A 20,103-nucleotide genomic window follows, 5' to 3' on the forward strand; every position below is an offset into this window, starting at 1 on the left:
CAAGTACAGAGAACTCTTTAACAAATGGCAAATGCTGTTATTAGCATTACATGTACAGCTTTACTAGGTGGCAGTAACTTGTTTTCTTAGTGATCACTAATCTTTGTCTCTATAAATGAGATTATACAATATATGGTTATTTGTGACTGGCTTTTTTTTTCCTTTTTCCAAAGGTCATCAAAGTTTTAGCATGTCAGTACTTGATTCCTTTCTATTGCCAAGTAATATTTCATTGTATGGATAGTCCACATTTCGTTTATCCATTCAAAACTTGCCTGTTTTGAATATTGCTGCTTTTAACATTCATGCACAAATTTTTTGTTTTTCATTTCTCGTAGAAATGAAATTTCATTTCATATTAGGAGTATGATTGTTGGGTTATGTAGTAACTATGTTTAGCATTTTGAAGAAGTGCCAGACTTTTCCAAAGTGGCCACACCATTTTTCATTCATTCCTACTAGCACTGTATGAAGGTTCCAATTGCTCTACATCCTGGTCAAGAGTCACCATTGTCTTTATTATAGCCATCCTAGAATGTGAAGTCATGTTTATTATTTCCTTAATGATGTTGCACAACTTTTTATGTGCTTCCTGGCCATTTATCTATCTTCTTTGGAAATCTGTCTATTCAAATCCTTTGCCCATTTTCAAATCAGGTTATCTTTGTATTGTTGAGTTTTCTTTCTATATTTTGGATAGAAGCCCCAAATTTGATACAGTTTGTAGTATTTTCTCTAATTTTGTGGGTTTTTTTACTTTCTTGATGGTGTCCATTGGAGCACAGAAGCCATTGCCTAACCTAGTATCATGAAAGTTAACTTCTGTTTTCTTCCTAAAGTTTTTAGTTTTTGCTCTTCTGGTCAGTGATCCACTTTGTTAATTTTTGCATATGGTGTGAGGTTACGGGGTCCATATTTGTTCTTTTGCATGTGAACATCCAGTTATTTTGGTACCATTTGTTGAAAAGATATTTGTTTCCTATAGTGCATTTTGTTGGCTCTTATGTCTGGAAAGTGTAAGGGGTTATTTCTGGACTCACTCCCATTTTTAGTCCATTGATCTGTATATGTATCCTTATGCCAGGATTACCCTATCTTGATTACTGTACTTGGACTGATAATAAGCCACTGCTGTTTTTTCTTTTTGTGTATTAAATTGCCCACCTTTATTCAGTCTGGCAGCACTTACATGTTACCATAAATGCCAAACTTTCCTCTGAGCCTACATGGATAAACAACAGGAGGTAGAATACAAATGCTACAGGTTTTGTTTGACTCACTGATTTATTCTGAATGTATTTTATGTTAATGATCATTTGTAAAGGTCTGTTTTCTAACTACAGGATAACAGCCATCCTCATGTACCACCAGATGGTTTCTCTTTAAAATCTGTATCCAGTGTAAATGTTGATCAGATTAGAATGAGAAATGAGGAACGAATTCAAAGACTCAACGAACTTCAGAATAAACCTATTAATACAGGTAGATGGCATAGTTTAATGGCCTACAGCAAACTCTCTATGAACTGTTAAACCTGCTTACATCAAAGTTCTCACTGATGGCTGGTGAAGTCATTCACAGACCGAAATTGACATCACAGGGTAGGAAGATTTTCCTGTTATTACACCAAATAATAAAACACATATGCAAGTTGAGGACAACCAATTCAATTAAATAATGAAAAATTAAGAGCTACCTTTTAATGGAGTTGACACACCTCTTAGGTGTAAGAATGGTAGTTGTTTTCTCTCGTCTAGTGCTTTCCTAAAGTGACTTAACTCCCAACTTATTTAACACTGCTGTAAGGAAATTATTTCCCAAACCTTGCTCACTAAAAATTTTGTGTGGTATCCATTCAGTTTCTCCTGAGGTGACAGCAAGTTAAGACTGCCTACACTTCTACAGTCACCTTGCTTAGTCTATCAGTTTTTCATAAAACTGTATCCTTTCTGGATTTGCTTCTCTACCTCAAAAGGTGAGGGGTGTGGACAAAGTGGTACAGTTTACAGCTTGGCATTTCTCCACAGTACTGTGTTCTTAACTGCAGAACTGCTGTATTATCTGTGGCCCACATCACCCAAGTTGTGTTTCTCTTGCCTTCTGTAGATGAGAGCTCACTGGGGGACCCTGAAGACATCATGAAGCATGACGGTGATGATGGATCCGACTCTGTGGCAACCGAGCCCTGGCTCCGCCCAGGCACCTCAGAAACGCTGAAACAGTTTATGGCAGAGCACCTGAACCAGGAGCAGCAGCTGGTGCCTGGAAAACCAGGTGCTTTCCCCTGGCAGGGTCTCTACTGTGCACGGCTGAAATAAATCTATAAGTGACCCAGCAGTGTGCCTTTTCAGGACAAATGGATGTTAAATCTGAACCTTTAATAATATGTGCTACTTTTGGCCTGTACTTGGAAGGTACTTAACACAAGTTTCATCTGTACAGAAGGTATATTTTTTCCATGATGGATATATATTAGGTATACAAATAAAAGGCTGAGTTTAATTTATGTAATGTAGAATCATTAGAGAGTTTTTGTACAATTTTGCCATAAATTAGGGTGGTAATGAACTCTTGAAATCAACTACCATATGTGCATTACTCTAAATTCTGTTAAGGTGAATAAAACACAAAAGTGTCTTAACGATACTGTGAAACCAGAATGCTGTTATATGTGTATCTGCCATTGTTAATCATTATTTAAAACAATTCATTTAGCAGCTGGTTGTAGCTGTTATACAGTTACTGTGTAATAAGAGAATCAAATGTGCTAGTTACTCTTTCCATGTCACTTGTAGTGACTGATTCAGTGTAAATGATGGGAGACGAAACTTATTCCCATGAGCCAGGGACTAAATGCCACATCTTTCTGCCTGTTTGTGTGCTAATGAAGGCATTAAGTTTACTGATTCATGATTTAACTACTACTTGATAGAAATAAATTATTTTTATTACCAATGTCCATTTTCTGATTTTAACTGGAATTGATGTTTCTAGACAAGGTGTTCTAGAAGTTGAAGGGAGACACGCACACACCCAGGGGTCAAGGACAGAGCCCGGGATCCTTGCTGTGCCACCATGACCCTTGGGTCTGAGTGAGTGAGTCCCCCACCAGCATAAGTGGTACATTTAAGAATGGAAAGATTAATTCATATTCTGGTAATTCTCTATAGTGTCTTTAACACCAGGATAACTGAGAACAACCCCTCCTCCCCAAACTCCACTAGGTACTGTACTGATTCCTGTGCATTTCCACTGGCATAATTAGACATGTTTACCTTGTGTGAAATTTCTCCGAATTTTAGATACATGTAAATTTTATACTATTATTTTATAATTAACCATTGTTTATCTTACTGTGAAGATTTTTCCTCTTTCATCATCTTCATCTGAAAGTAAAATGAAAGCCTGTGTCCTCTAGGGAGAGTCCTGATACTACACGATAAAATAATAAACCACCAAAGCATTTGAAACACTTAACTCTCAGACCAGAAGGTCATAGTGGCTCCCAGATCTTGCATCGTGCAGGTAATAAATAATGGTGCACTTTTATAAATATACTGTTCAATGCCTGCTTATATGTAAGGTGTGAGAGCAAACACTCAACACTTCCCATTTTTTAACACAACCCTCAAATGATCTCAGTGTGTGTTCCATTTTCCTTTTTAATGCCATTGTATCACACAACTTGAATGAGTCCTACAAACTTTAGCTCTCTCAGGAAACAGTAGCCTTATTCTGGATCAAACACAAAATAATTAATAGTCAATTATGACTATCCTATCGTTAAAAGCAGGCTGTTGGGGGAGGATGTAATGCCAGAGGCTGGAGGAGAGAGAAAATATCAGAGCTAAACAATATTGAATTCATAGTTCTGGCTAAAAATGTTCTTTCCTTAATAAAAAAATGTTTTGGCTTATGACAAAAACAAAAAAGAAACAAACATTACACAGGTAATGCTGTAGATTACACAGGTTTTGATTGCACTGATGAAATAATCCAAAAACTTTATTGACCTATAGCCTGATTAGAATATGCAGATGAGAATCAATATTGTACAGAAAGTTGTACAGAATTTTTTACATAGAAAACTTTACATCTGTACCATATACATCTTATCCATCTGAAAAAATTTTCTACATCCACTGTTAGGGAATGCTTGACAATCTTTGTCATTTTTTTAACCATCAGAACACAATTCACAGTATGAATACGATTCCAGTAAATCTAACTTCTCCAAACCATGCCAGATTTAATATAGTCAACATTAAATTCTGTACATAGGGTAAAATCTACATCAAGCTCCGCCACTCAAAAGAAAAGAAAAAGTGACAGCAACCTTGATTCATTTTGCAGTGATTCAAGTTTCAGTCCGTGAAGGATCACTTTATTTTAATGGCTTATCTTTAAAAGCCCTAAGAGAAGTATCTTACAGGTAGTTACGCCAGTAGGGAATATCGTCTACCTTTTTTTGTTGTTGATCATGACAAGTGTCAGCCAGAACAGTTTCTGGGCCTGTTAAACCCTCAAAATTACCAACCCCCCCCCAAAAAAAGGGCAAAACCAAAATCCCCACAAAATAAAAAAGACAAAAAGTTCAACCCAAATGTTTAGTGCATTTGACAATTATAGGTATTTAGCAAATGATAAGAAAATAATGAAATAAAATAAAATGCAGGAAAATTATGTTTTTAAGATTTTTATATTACAGACCTGCATCTCTGTACATTTTTCACAGGATGATTACCAGTATCTCAGATTGCCTGAGTGTGCAAAAAAGTCTTCAGAATAAGAATACCATAGTTGCTAAATATCTTTTACCTTGAACAATAATTTCTACCCCCCCCCCCAATTATAAACATTTTATCCTTCAAAATACAGCTCTCCTGAGTTGTACTTCTTGTAGAAGTTCAAATCTTTACATCTAATAGTTCTTTGGGTAAGTTTCACTTCCACATCTGCCAAAAATATGTGGGGCTCTCGGAAAAGTGAGCATAAGCTGACACTGTGGAAACAGGCTTTTTGTTCAACATTGTCACACATAACAGAATCCACCAGATTACTAGAAATGTCTGGAGCACTGTAACTCTGAGTTACAGCTCTAAGCATCTTTACTAGTAACCTTTACACACTGCAATTCAGAGAAACCACTTTTCAGGTAGGAAACCTTAGCTCCAGGGTCCTTTTAAAGAGCTGAGGGTTGTAAATGCCAACAGAAAACATTAACTTCCCATCATTGCTTGTTTATTCCAAGTTCCTGTTCTGGTGGTTTTGATATCTCAAAAACTACTCCGATTCGCAGAAAAAATCTTCTAAGAACAGCACGAAGTTCAGGAATCAAGTCAAATTGCATAATTTCACATAAAAGAGGGTAGTAGAATGATGCATGAGCTTTAAACTGCAAGAGGAAATGAATTTCTCTTGTTAGTGCTTGCATTCCAAATCACAGAACCTCAAACTGCCTTTAGAATCAAACCACTCCGGGACATGCAATGATCAATGGAGTAGGAAAGACCTCTGTGTAAAGCAGTGTGTGTACTGATTATGGAACTGAAAGACTGAGTGAGAAATATTCAAAAGACTTAGTACAAATAATACTCATATCTATCCTTACTTTGAAAAACATCTTCCATTACATTTCCTTGATAAACTTACAATGAACTTTTGGTATGTATCAGTTTTTCCAGGGTAATAAGTAATGAGCAAAAGTAAGCCAAGTAGGAACCACAGCTGAGTTCTTCTAAGCTCTAGATTATTGAAACTGTATCTTTTATTAAGTAAAACTTGAAATTTCAGGGAAAATTCTACCTAACACTGCAGTATAAAATATGCAATCTCTAGGCAAAGATTGTAATTCCGTATTTATAGTTCAATTAATATACTTTATATCTTTGCTGTAGCTCCTTAATCTCTGAAACTAGTTGCCTATTTTTTCCCTTTTTCTTCTCTATGCACCCTCTACAAGGTGCAAGGAAGCAGTGTAACACTGTGGCAAGAAAGCAAGCTGGGCAGTAAGACAGACTGGGGTGTGGAGTCCTTCCTGGCCACATGGCTGCCGTGCCTGAATTCAGTTCTCCCAGCTTTACCCGGCCCGGGGAACTAGATGGCAGTGCATGTGCACCCAGAGCATATGACTTCAGATGAACACCTGTATGACACTGAGTGGCATCACCTGGACTGCACAGGGTCCCATACATCACCAGGGCCCAAAGTAGCAAATGTCAGGCCACCTGACGAGGCATTTTTAAACCCATTCAAGGATCATAGCAACCTGTTTTCATTTATGTGAGCTGTAAGTTGCTATAGTTTTTAAAGGGTGAAATATCTATGTTTGGAAACCATAAATAATGCATTTATACTTACAGCTATATATCTGTATTTCATTTTTGGATTAAAATCCTTAAATGAGTTCACTAGACAATGTGTGTCACATCAAACTAATAAACACGCCTAAGGAATGCCTGAAGCCGAGATCACAGGCCTAGGGCCTCAGAGGCAGCCTCAGGGGGCAGATGGAAGGAGTGTGGGCAGGAGAGGAGTTTTCAAAATGGGGTGGAAGGAGACACTTCAGGGGCCAGAATGGGCACTGCAGTGTGTGGAGGAACCCTGTAGCTTGTCAAGGTGTCCTAAAGAATTCTGGTTCCTTCCCTACGGAGTCACTGACCAGAGAACAAAGCAGGGTAAGGAGGAAGACAACTAAGGGCCAATGAGGGACAGGCCACCTGGTCCAGCACAAAGCAGCAGAGGGGCCTGGGCTTTGCTTGACTAACCTCAGAAAGCTCCTGGGCAACGGGTCTCCAACTGGGCACCCCCGCCTCCCTCTAGGGGAGCTGCTGGTCATCCTAGAAATGCTGGGCTGGATACGATGTCTCTTACTTACCCTATTATCACTTATCTTTAGAACTTTAGTCAGAAACAAAAGCAGTAAGTTAGTCCAGGCTTCCCGATGACTTTCTGATGTTAGAGTAAGGAAGTAACTTAGAGCTTCACTGCAGACACTGTAACAGAAAAGATTCACCCATTTTCACATGTGCTTATATACCTGCTGGTAAGGCATTTACTGAGAAACCTTTGCCAAAAATGTTCACTATCAGGAACTTGCTAAATTCTGTTTATATTAACTAGAATGTCAACATAAATACGTCTCAAATCAGGAAGAATAATGATATTAAAAGAAGCCCCTGAAACTCTTCAGGAAACCTACATTTTCTGTTTTCTTTTTTCACTGAATTCAAAGCCACAGTGCAGGAGGCACAGCTAGGCATCAAGAGACATGGACTGCAACTTGGGGAGGGGCTGCCTTAACTTGTGAAGATCGAGACTCTTATAGTCTCATCAATAAAATGGGAAAACAGACTAGCTGTCACCTTCAAAGTTCTAAAATGTATTTATTTGGTCTCTGAGAACATCTCTTCCCCAAGCAGACACAAAAACAACACACAGATAACTGTTCTTTCTGAATGGCATGTTTCACTCAGTGAGAGGATACATTTTAAAGGACAGAATCTTAAAACTCATAAACTAAAACTAGAACACAAAGTAATACCAACAAAAATTCTGAAAATGTTTTCAAATTATGCAGGCAGGAGGTTTTCACTCTCAAAAATGGTTTGTAAACTGGTACAATCACGTGTGGTATGAAAAACCTAAGAACTACAATATTAAGTTTTTATGTTTTAAGAGGTAAAATATTTTCCCCCGCTCTGTTATAGCAATAATAGACATGATTTGTTCTTATGTCACCAACTGTGCCAAAACAAGTTTATCTCTAGGACTATTAATTTTTACCATCTCCTCCTTAGGACCCCACTTCTCTCCCTGGCCCTGCCCAGGGCTCAGACCCAGCAGCCCTTCCTGCTCTGTACCATGTGGCCACGTGGGCCAAAGGCAGACTCAACCCACAGTCTTACTTTAAAAGCCTCTGCTGGACTTCTTCCCAGGCACTAACTCGGCTCTCATCCATGTACATCCGGAAGAGAATTCGGAGCCCACAGGCTAGGCTGCTTGTCTCCTGCTTCAGAAGGTTGGGTTTGGATTTGCCTTTGAAGCCTGAAGAAAGGGTTTCCGGAATTAATTTAAGGCGGCATCTGACATAAAGGCAAAACGACCACTACGGAGGCACATTTTGTGTGCCTTCCCAGCTGTGGCATCTGCTGCTTACAAGGCAGAGCCACCCTGAGAGCAGCGGCCTGAGCCTGGGCCTCCACCCCGTCCAGGCAGCCCGCGGGCAGGAGGTGCACAGAGAAGGCCCCTCAGGACTGTGCCAGGGAGGCCAAGTTGGGCTTGGAGGCCCAACCTGAAGGCGACTTCTTTGTTTAAAATTTGTGTCCCTTTCTAGCTGGGGGTAAGAGATCCAAAACAACTTTGGGCCTGGTAAAGTGAACTCTTCAAATGGAACCGCACTTGAAAGCCCTGTACAGCCCGAGCCAGAGTGCTCAGCGGTGAGGGCCTGACGGAGCCGGCAGGAACCATCTGAGAGAATAATGCCGAGAAATTGGGTTGAGTTTAGGGGAAGAAAACAAGCAGAGTACCCTTTCCAGAAGGTAGTTGTAAAGAGAAGAGGATGAACAAAGCCATGGGCTTAATTAAGAGTTAAACATTTTGCACTAAATAAAATGTGGAAATATAAGGCACACACCACTCTATTTGACATAATGTTAGATGTTCAATAAACATCAGCTCCCTTTCTTTTTTTCTGCCATATTCTGCTGCTTCGTCCAGCACTATTTTGCACCTATCAGGCGCCTAAGTACTCCTTAATTATTTATGCTAGTATTTTTAATTTATTATAAAATTTGTTTTTAATTTCAATTTTCCAACTCATTCAAAAACAAATATACCTCCTTACTAAAATGTTCAATTCCATTCTGAGGTGAACACAGAGAAGTCATCTGAATACATGCCAGACTCTATATTTGGGACCTTCACACTTTTTCTTAGAAAAGGGCAGCTTTGAGCATGCTGACAGTATCAAAGGAAAGCCCAGGCTGGGTAAACAAGAGGAAAAGATGATTGGTCAAATCAGTCAAATAAAAGGTTGATTAAACAAGCAGGAAACAAACCTACGCAGGCAGGTGTTTGGCTTAGGACAGACCGGGCAAGACGTGGTTGGTAGATTAAAATGCAATGCATAGGCCTGATGTATACAATCCATGCATTCTGGTAACTGCAGGTATCTGTGAGATGTCCTTTCTCAGGGGATACTGAAATGGGAGACAAGCACAGCTTACCTGCTTTCCATAGAGCAGTTCTCTGTTCATTGTTGGAATTAAATGCTTTTGCAAATCTATGGGACTCTAATAAGCAGTCCAGTAGCTTAAAAAGTTGTCGTGATGTTAAAAAGCGGTACATTCCTTGGTCTTGAGTATCAACTCGAACATCAAAGTCCACGGCATCTCTCTTTTGGAAAAACAAACCACCACATCTCTCACATACACACTCACAGATTTTGGTAAATCTGTAACCCATGCTCCCTAAAGACCAGTTTTATAAGCAAGCCATGGAACTTAAGCTGTTCTATCTCAACAGAAAATTGGAAAAGGCCCATCTTTTTAAATGAAATTTCCAGAATTTTTATTCCATGCATCCTAGTTACCAAGCACCACCTCTTACCTTTGCAGTTCCCTCCTAACTACTGAGTCCAGGAGCTCTGCACCCTACCAGAGCCTACAGCCTTTTTCCCCACTTCACCATCCCTCGCTCCCCTGGGCCTCCGTCCTTTGCTTCTTAACCAGTTTAGCATCCCTGGCCTGTGGTTATCATTACTCTCTTGTATAACCCTTACCTCCTCGTATTTATTAGTAACTGGCTGGCAGAACTGCCTGCTCCACTTTTGCACCCACCCCATAAGCAACCTGGAGAAAAACAGGCTCTGTGGGCTCTGTGTGCTGTAGCCCAGCAATCCTCCTACGCTCTTCCAGTCCACTTTCCAGGCCGACTAGCTAATGTTTTCACTTCTTTCCTCAAGTATCTAAAACTTCCTTCCTTGGTTCACTACTATGTGGATGACTTTTCCTCCCTCCCAATGAGAAACCAGAGCTAGCAGAAGGGATCTCCTACAAATACCCCCGGCAACGGAGCAAACCTCTCTGCATATATTACCCACATATTGGCCTGCATGAACCGCCTGTCTACCCTCCCATTCACGACAATCCCTGAGAGCTACGTGGTAGGTGCCACTCCACTCAGGAAGACTGCTCTGGCTGCTATCCCTCCCTCTCCTGCATTCAGTTTTCTTCTTTCTGTCCTGGAGAACTCTCATCAGGGAACATGCTGCAATGCCACCATTAAAACAAAGCACACCTCTCTTGATCCCATCGTCTTCCCCCCACCTATTACCTCAATTCTCTGTACCCCTTTACAGCAAAACTCCTTGACAGACTTGTAATTGCTGTCTGTAAGTTCCCTGTACCCATAGCAGTAATGCTTTTGTTCTCAACCTTACAATTAACCACAGTGTCTAGGTACTAAAGTGCTAGAGGGCAATCCTCAGAATATTACTTGACCTACCGCATTTGACAGAGTTGATCACTCCCTTCTTCAAACATTTCCTTTAACTTCCAGGATGGCGCTGCCCCTAGGTCTCCCATGCCTCACGGACACTTGTTTGCACAGGCTCCTTACCAGTGGTCCCATCACTGGGGCTCTAAACCACGGAGGCCCCCAGCTTGTCCCTGACCCTCTTCTTGGCTCTGCCCACTCACTAGCTCAGTGCTGCTGTCCAACCTCATGGTTTAAAGTAACATCAGTGTAATGAAGACCCCCCCCCAAACTAAATCTCTAGCTTGACCTCTGCCATGAAGCTCAGACTGTTACCTTGCTAGCTTCCTACCCAACAAAAGAGCAGCTGTTCCCACCTCTCCTTACCTGCGCAGCAGCTAAGTTTTCCGCATCTTCCTTCTTACTTGTGGCTGGGAAGAACACAATGTTGTCGATAGTCTGGATGAGTTCCAGCTGCACAACACATTTAATCAACAGGGCGGCAAACAATTTTTGTTCTGGAAATTCTGTGAGGAAACCCACCCCAATGCACATGCAAACAGAAATTATTTTGAATCCTTTATAATTTCTATGACATTACAATGCTAAGGAAACAATATGTATGGAGGTAACTTGCACATATCACACTGAGAAAGACATACTGCTTTTGTATACAAACCTACTGTTTAATCAATATTTAGAAAACCTTAGAAAATTTTTTAAATAAACAAATATTCCAAATGACATAGAACAGTGAATATGTTCAAGATTCCAATACAAATTTTTGTTAGAGTTAGGTTTTTAATAAACTATCTAACAAGTGGATTAAAAGCTAAAACTTTAATAGCATTGCTGTAAGGCCAAGTTTGACCTTTGGATAGAGGTAATATGAAAACCTAAACCAAAAGAAATCCACACAAACTAGATCCATGAGACAGGAAGTGACAGACAGCCAAGAATCCTGACGAATGGGGCATGTGTGGGTTAGCCACAGCATGTGTTTTATTTAGATCCACATTAGCAGTTGTAGCTAGATGACCTCATTATTTTCAAATGGACCCATAAGCAAAGAAGTCTATACAAAGCACTGCTGAGGGAATTACTATAAAAGTAACTGAACTGCAAATAATCCAGCACTCGCCATGTTGCCCAGGTGAACAGAAGGGTAGCTATACTCTTCTTGCCTATACAAATTTGCCCAAGAGGATGGCTCTGACAATCCATAAGCATATAAGGACATATTCATGAAAGAATTTTTCATTTCACTGACCAGAAGAAAACTGAATGCAGGAGAGGGAGGGATAGCAGCCAGAGCAGTCTTCCTGAGTGGAGTGTAAGGTTAGGGAAGATGAGTAACTCGGGAGATGCTGCATGAGCTTGGCAGCACTGACTAGTGGCTCTGGGGCGGCCCAGGCCCACTGCCACCCTGACCCTGGGCCTGAGGGCAGCTTCTCCAGTGAGCTCTCCAGGATGTGGACACTGCCCAGGATCTGCCTGTTAAACAGTCTGTGGCAACATCTCCAGCAATGGATCACTTAGGATCCTTCAGTCTCTTTTTCCTTTTGCTTTTATTACAAATTCCCTTTTCTGGCACCAATTTGTGCAATTAATTCATGTTTTGGGGGATTGTGGAGGGTAGCAGAGTAACTTCCTTTAATTTATCCTTACTTTGGTAGTTAATAAAGGCTCCTTTCCAGTCTTCAGAATGCTCTTGTTTTAACACTTAGTTCTTAATACTAGATCTCAAGTCTAAAAACAAAAGAAAGTAAGCTCACAAGTCCCATGGTTTTCTCTTTCTCTTAAGGTGTTTTTTTTCCTAGTCCTTTACCATAGGCAGAGTTGACGTCCAGTCAGTCACCACCTCCCTCACTGAAGTCATAACAACATTCTTGGCCCCTGGAGCAAGAGGCTCCTGGCAGCACCCTGGGGCTCCAGTGGGTACCTGGGGGCAGGCTGGCGTTGAAAAGATGCGTTCTCATAGCTCCAGCATCAGCTACTCACAGGGATTAGCGCTTTCTTCAGGGCAAACTGAAGATTTAGTAGATGAAGTAGGGTAGCTGGATTCTCTCTGCTTTCTGTGTCCCTTCAGGACTGGAAGGTGAGGGTCCTAACTTCCATCTCACTACCAAGGACCAATAGCATGTATGCAGACACCTACTTGGACAAATTTTACTCACAAGGGCTGACACTGCCAGGGTTATATTAGCCAACTATTTCACCTGGTCATCAAAGGATGGGGAGCAATGTTAAGCAAAGCCTGACTATGTGGGACAGTGGGGACTGAATCAGGATGAGGCAGTGGTGTTTTCTGAAAGTGTATAGAGAGAATGAGACAGCTGCCCTTTGGAGAGTGAAGTACTCAGATCTGTGCTCTGGTCCTCTCCTCTTGAGGAGGAGAGCTGGGTAGCAGATGGCCTTGTGGAACAGAGGAGCCACACCTGTCCCTAAGCTGAAAGGGCTCACGGGAACATGGTGGCTACCTGTTCTTCCTCCAACTCCCATCTATTCTGAGTCAACAATCCCATGGTGAATTTTTCCTAAAGAACTTCAAAGAAATGAGAGCAAATGAAAGAAGCCTGGGCCCTCAGCTTCAGGTAGCAGGAGACCAGCACTCTTTGGGCCAGTTAAAGGTATACTCCCAGATTAGCCAAGTGAAAACTTTCTCATGTGTGATGACCAAGTCCTTCCTTTACAAAGCTAAGTATATTTAGGTTCAGTCTTGGGGATGAGAGAGAGAAAAGCCACTCACTATTCTGTTCTCCTAGCATTTTCCAGCACAGTGAAGCTGTTACGGATTCCTGCATGAGTCATGTGGTTCTCCAGAGAATGGGAATAAAAATGAAAATGGGCCACTCACCACCACCACCTATCTCCCTTTTAAGAAGTTAGCAAGATAATGACTAGAGCTAGACACTCCTTTTGAGTAGGATCTGTCTTCTCTCAACAAGTGTTAAGCAACTAGGGTTACTAAAAACTTCTCTGACAAAAACTCAAAATGGATCAATGATTAAATAGAAGAGCTAACAGTATATAACTCTTAGAAGAAAACACTGGGGAAAATCTTCATGATCTGGCAATGGAATCTTAGCTATGACACTAAAAACATGAGCAACAAAAATAAAAATAGATAAATTGGACTTCATCAAAATTAAAAACTGTATCAAAGGACACTATCACAGACATGAAAGATAACCTACAAAATGGGAGAAAATAAGTATGTACAAATCATCTGATATAAACATAGTATCCAGAGTGTGTAACAAACTCTTAAAATTCAACAACAAAAAGACAAACAACCCAACTAAAAATGGGCAAAGGACATGAACAGATGTTTTTCCAAAGATATACAAATGGCCAATAAGCACATGAAAAGATGTTCAACATCACTAATCATTAGAGAAATGCAAATCAAATCCAAAATGAGCTACTTCACACCCACTAGGATGGCTCATTAAAAAAAAAAGTGCTGGTGAGGATGTGGAAAAACTGGAACTGCTGGTGGGAATATAAAATGGTACAGACACTGTGGAAGACATTTTGGTGCTTCCTCAGAAAAGTTAAACACAAAATTATTATATGACCTAGTAATTACACTTCTGGGCATATACCCCAAAGAATTAAAAACAGGTACTCCAATAATAATTGTACATGGACATTCAGAGCAGCATTACTCATGATAACCAAAAGCTGGAACAAACCCAAATGTCCATCAACAGATGTATGACAAATGACAGTTATGAAAAGGAATGAATTACTGATTCATTTTACAATGTAGATGAAACTTGAAAACATCATGCTCTTTAAATAAAAACTAGACATAAAAAGTCACCTATTATATGATTCTGTTTTTATGAAATATGCAGAATAGCAAATCTATAGATACAGAAGGCAGATGAGTGACTGCTAGGGGCTGGGGAAGGAGAAGACAGAGAACAGCATAATGATTATGGGATATTCTTTTGGGATGATAGAAATGTTTTGGAACTGGATACAGGCCATGGTTGTAAAAATTGTGAATGTACTAAATGCTACTGAACTGTTCATGTCAAAAACACTTTTCTTATGTGAATTTCACCTCACTTTAAAAAGCAATTAAAGCTGTCCTATTTTCTTCTGCAGGGGAGGGAATCATTCCTCAGGGTTATAATTTTCCTTCAGTAAACAAAATTGAACCAACTTAGTAAAACACAGAAGGGGCCACCCTCTTTGTGAAAAGAACTGAAAGGAAGTGAGGGGGGAGCGAGAGACCTAGGTGTGGGGTGCCACAGGGTAGAGGAAGTGTGTTCCTTAGAAAGCTCAGCACTCCTGCTTAGAAAGCACTGGCCCCACACTGTCTCTGCCAGGAGGGAAAGGAAGGGCCATTAGGCCCCCCTGTTGCATCTTCCCAGGCAGAAGGGGATGGAGAGAGGAGACTCATTTGTTTGACACAAACATTAGCTGAAAGCATTGTGGAAAAAGCTGATCTAGCAGGTGTAAGCAGAGTTTTTGACCATCTGCAAGACAGAGTCATCTATCAGGGGATGTCCAAGTTGGAGCAAGCACAGTAGCAATGACACCACATGATTATAGTATACATTTGTTAATAATAAAAGTAAAAGCAAAAGTTTCATCCATTTCCTACCTGAAACAAAATACACTATTTACTCTTATTAAAAGAAATAACTCACTTGCTACAGGTTTAATTTTACTGACTTCTTCATTCACAGTAGAGACAGAAACTAATGGTGCTTGCTGTCTACTATCTGCAGATCTTGACTGAAGGAAATCATGGATATCTACAGACTTCTGTGAAACTGTATCCTAGTAAAACAAAAAATTCATTATAAGCACAATGAATAAGGTAAAAGTTGAAAACTTTTTTAATGCTATTTAAAAAAAATATTACATTATATCCCTAGGAAATGACATGCTATACATTGCAATTATAGATACAACGAGAACATTATTTAACATTACATAGACATGGATAAAGCTGATAGTCTTTAAGAGAGAAACTTCTTTTCTGACCCTCACTGGGCTTGGGCCTGATACCACTCAAGAGCAACAGATAAAAATGCTCAGCTTCATTATGTGAAAAACCTGCAATACCCATGAATTGTCATGAAATGTCAGCAGAACATACATGTGGCAGAGATGGGGAGACTTCTGAAATCTTTGTGTAGGCTGAGCCCAGGGAAGCTTTGTAGGGGCGAATTTAGGGAAGGATGTGCTGTCCCCAAGGAACCAGCAACCAGGAAGGTCAGTGGGGTGACCAAAAAGGGGTATGGTGTCAAGAAGGGAAGCTGAATGTTCAAGTCCAACAGAGCTACACCAGAACGTGGCTCCAACATTATTGTGTAAACTTGAGAAAACAATGGATCCTCATGAGCTGACGTTTTCTGATCTGAAAACAGTGATGACACTTTCCTTGCAGGTTGTTAAAGGATTAGATAATAAATGCAAAGCCCTAGCACAGGGTCAAACAACATATGGCACTGATATTACTACTATTCTAGCTTTATTTTGTCAGAGCAGTACAGCACGCTGAGGACCTGAGAGTTCTGACGTAACAGCCTTATGCAGAGGCAACCTCACCGGGGGCCTGCATTCCCAGAAAGCAGTGCTAATAAGAGTAATATTTTAATTTAGACTTAAAATTTCAGTTTATGTTCTTTGTTTTCCTTTCTGTATAAAACAGGGATAACATGTGTTAAACATGGTTCAAAATATTATTGGAAGAATCACACATGAAAATACTGTTTAAGTGAAGCACACTACATGAATCAAAAATTCTATTACTGTTGCTATGATTACTCTTAATAATAATTATATAGATCCAATAGAGCACTTGGGTAATTTATTTGCCCATGATGGCATAAAATACATTTTGAAGTAAAAACTTACATGTAACAATGCATATAGCAACAATTTATAACGTTAAACATTTACAAATGGAAGAGGCTGAGAGCCATCCTCCAGTGGCTCCACTGGGTGCGTCCCACTGAGCCCCGCAGCAGGCCCAGGCACACTGCTCACGCTGGCGTGTGCTGTTCCAACACCTTTGCATGCATTCTCCAATCTCATTTTCATCGCAAGACTCATTTTAACACAAGGTAAGTGACGCTCACTGATGCAGAGCCAGGATTTGATTTTGGGTCTGGTGTCAAGACCAGCACTGCAAACTACTACAGTACACAGCGGAGGCAGCACAAATAGAAGTCCACGAGGCACGCAGAGTGGGCCAAATTTAAGAAAAACAAAAATGAGAGAAACTCATTCTGTGCTCGAAACAGGATGTCCTAAGTGGTGGAGTCTGTGATGAACAGACAGCTCCTGCAGTTCAGGGTCATGCAGCAATGTGTGCCCAGTATGCAGAGGTCACAGATCTCTCAAGAAATTCAGAGTGGTACTTTTCTGTGAAATCTGAGTTTTAGCCATTGACAATAGTTAAGAAATTTAAAAGCTGTGAGGTAGGGACGTATCAGATCAGTGGGCACTAATTTGCTCCATCTTGCTTCCTGGATTTAAAATTCAAGAATATTTACTAAGTGGGAGAACAGCAGAAATTTGAATAAGACCAGATTAGTTAATAGTACCATCCCAAAGGTAATTTTCTGATTTTGTTAGGTTGTTATGTAAGATTTTTGTTTTTAAAGGACATATTACGGATAAAAGGGTATCTTATTTTCAAAATTACTTTAAAAGAATTCAGAAAAATTTGCATGTTGAGGAGTAGGTGAGAGAAAAAGGGAAGATGGAAGAAGGAAAGGATAAAGCAAATGTAGTAAAATGGTGACATCTGGGGAAATGTGGTGTCATGGTTCGGTTTGTCAGCTTGGCTAGGCTACAGCATTATTTTTCAACTACACACTAATGCACACACTGTTGTGAAGGTATTTTTGAACATGTGGGCAACATCTACAGCCAGTAAACTCTAAGTAAAGGACATTATGCTCAGTAATATGAGCTCAACCAATCATGCCTTAAGAGCAAAACAGGGTTTTCCTGAAAAAGTTTTACATGTAGACTGACTATAGCTCAGCCTCTGCCCAAAAGCTTCCAGCTGCCAGCAGCACTACAGATTTCAAACTTACTAACCCATACAATGGCATAAGCCAATTTCTTGGGGGTGGAGGAGGGTGTATCTATGTAGGTAGAGAAATATATGTACAGCATACTCACACACACACACATCTGTATCTATGTACTGACAGATACAGATACAAACCAAGTTGAAATTAAAAGTTTAAGTAAAATAAAATGGTATATAAGCACATCTTCAGCTTGCCATGGAAATCCTTACATAATCTGGTACCTACCTCTTAAAACTCTCGACACCCACAACCTTACTCTGTCTCAGACCATCTATACTATAAAATAATTTTAAAAACCTCCTTTCATGACACTTATCAGAGACAAATTTAGCCACCTGGGAAATTTATCATTATGAAATTTAACATGAGGATTCTGGACAGTACATTTAAATCTTTTTAAAAAGCTAGGCTCCTGAGGAGAACCAAGATGGTAGCGTGAGTAGAGCAGTGGAAATCTCCCAAAACCATATATATTTTTGAAAATACAACAAATACAACTAATCCTAAAAGAGAGACCAGAAGACACAGGACAATAGCCAGACTACATCAACACCTGCGAGAACCCAGCACCTTGCGAAGGGGGTAAGATACAAGCTGTGGCCCAAGCACCCCTCACCCCAGCTCCCGGTGGGAGGAGAGGAGTCAGAGCGGGGAGGGAGAGGGAGCCCAGGACTGCTGAACACCCAGCCCTAGCCATCGGCAGTGGACCGCAGACACAGTGCGTGCATGGGGTGCTGGAAACTAGGAAAACAGGACAGTAAGACCTGTGAGTGGGTCCCCACAGCCGGTGCCCCAGGGACAAAGAAAAGCAAGTGCTTTCTTAACGTCTTAAAGGGACAGGGACCCCACAGCTGGATGGAAGTGCCCTGGGACACTTAGCCAGCACTTAGCCAGCAGCTGCAAATCCCTGTGTGCCTGAACCCCTGCAGTGCAGAATAGCATGATAAACAGCCTCCCGGCCATTCCCCCTCCTATGCAGCTCCGCCATATTGGAACAGCAGCCTGAGGTAGGCCACGCCCACAGCAACTGCAGAGCTAAATAAACTCCATACAAGCAAAAGTTGAGGGAATTTGCCTCCCACAAACCACCTCTACAGGGCATTTTAGAGGGACTGCTCTAGATGGGAGCACTCCTAAGACTAAATAGATATCACCAGAGAAAATAAAATCACAGCAAAGAAAGCAGACCAACCAAATACTAACTAAAGGCAAAAAATAAAATCAACTACCCACAAAAGCAGTTAAAGGAAGCACAAAAGAGCACAGAAAACAACCAACATATAAAGAATGGAGGAGGAGGAATAAGAAGGGAGAAAAATAAAGAATGACCAGTATTTAAAATAGCTCAATAAGTGAGTAAAGTTAGACAGTAAGATACTAAAGAAGCTAACCTTGAACCTTTGGCAACCACAAATCTAAAGCCTGCAATGGCAATAAGTACATATCTTTCAATAATCACCTTAAATGTAAATGGACTGAATGCACCAATCAAAAGACACAGAATAACAGAATGGATAAAAAAGCAAGACCCATCTCTATGCTGCTTACAAGAGACTCACCTCAAACCCAAAGACTATAGGAACAAAGAAAGACTGAAGGAACAAAACAGCAGCAGAATCACAGAACCTAAGAATGGACTAATAGTTACCAATGGGAAAGGGACTGGGGAGGATGGGTGAGAAGGGAGGGATAAGGGCGGGGGAAAAAGAAAGGGGGCATTACGATCAGCATGTATAATGTAGAGCGGGGCCATGGGGAGGGCTGTGCAACACAGAGAAGACAAGTGATTCTACAGCATCTTACTACGCTGATGGACAGTACTGTAATGGGGTTTGTGGGGGGGATTTGGTGAAGGGGGGACCCTAGTAAACATAATATTCTTCATGTAATTGTAGATTAATGACAACAAAATAAATTAATTAATTAAAAAAAAAATAATAATAACATGTCAAAAAAAAAAAAGCTAGGCTCCTATAAAAGAATTTGGCCCATAGTAAAACTGTCATAAATAGTAATTTAAAATATGCTTTATTAAAACTTACCAACTGTTTTTCACTCACAGGAGATAGTGGGGGAAGAGCAGTTTCTCCAGAAGTGGGTCTCCAGGTCAAGAGCCTTCAAAGTATCAGATCACACCAATCACTGACAGTGTGAAACACCACAACCAACATGTTTTGAAACAGGCACAAAAATGTCACAAGAGTATACTGAAAACAACATATACCTTCTTTGACTAATGCTAAGAGCAATCAGCAAAAAAAAAAAAATGTAGTAAAAAGTTTGAAGGTATGTACTTCTAGAAAACAGCTAGCATTTAACATAGTTAAACGGGTGCTCTGGTAATCAGCTTTACAGTAAAAACACTCCTGAGAAGTTCTAAAAAAAAGTTTAAACTCCCTTTTCTTGAGTATTAAATATTTTTCCTAAGTCATTAAATATTTTCTAAAGTGAAATCAAAAAAAAGTTTGCCATTTCACAGAACTCTTTTGATTCAATTTTTTTAAATGTATAAAAATGAGCAAAATGAAATTTGGCCCCATAGAGGAAACTGCCT

The 20,103-nt window shown here is 40.3% G+C and overlaps 2 protein-coding genes across 27 annotated transcripts in view; one reads left to right on the forward strand and one right to left on the reverse strand.

Annotated features, from left to right (window-relative positions):
- The window catches only part of CSPP1 (centrosome and spindle pole associated protein 1), a 196,653-nt gene extending 193,698 nt beyond the window's left edge, over positions 1-2,955 (forward strand). For 21 of the 25 annotated variants that reach the window (XM_036998181.2, XM_036998186.2, XM_036998179.2 and 18 more), the window contains 2 exons: positions 1,344-1,482; positions 2,107-2,955. In XM_036998181.2, the coding sequence (XP_036854076.2) occupies positions 1,344-1,482; positions 2,107-2,318 (351 nt within the window). In that variant the 3' untranslated portion in view covers positions 2,319-2,955. Of the gene's footprint in view, positions 1-1,343; positions 1,602-2,106 lie in introns of those variants that run through there. The other 4 variants (XM_036998184.2, XM_036998182.2, XR_012128224.1 and 1 more) reach the window with 3 other exon arrangements.
- A 1,028-nt stretch (positions 2,956-3,983) lies between these two features.
- The window catches only part of ARFGEF1 (ARF guanine nucleotide exchange factor 1), a 139,710-nt gene continuing 123,590 nt past the window's right edge, over positions 3,984-20,103 (reverse strand). The window contains exons 33-39 of one of the 2 annotated variants that reach the window (XM_036998175.2): positions 19,592-19,664; positions 15,144-15,276; positions 10,864-11,003; positions 9,228-9,396; positions 7,908-8,046; positions 6,878-6,995; positions 3,984-5,395 (exon numbers count right to left, since the gene is read on the reverse strand). In XM_036998175.2, the coding sequence (XP_036854070.1) occupies positions 5,231-5,395; positions 6,878-6,995; positions 7,908-8,046; positions 9,228-9,396; positions 10,864-11,003; positions 15,144-15,276; positions 19,592-19,664 (937 nt within the window). In that variant the 3' untranslated portion in view covers positions 3,984-5,230. Of the gene's footprint in view, positions 5,396-6,877; positions 6,996-7,907; positions 8,047-9,227; positions 9,397-10,863; positions 11,004-15,143; positions 15,277-19,591; positions 19,665-20,103 lie in introns of those variants that run through there. The other variant, XM_073229611.1, reaches the window with a different exon arrangement.

This window comes from Manis javanica, chromosome 2, assembly GCF_040802235.1.
Source record: "Manis javanica isolate MJ-LG chromosome 2, MJ_LKY, whole genome shotgun sequence".
Taxonomy (NCBI): Eukaryota; Metazoa; Chordata; class Mammalia; order Pholidota; family Manidae; genus Manis; species Manis javanica.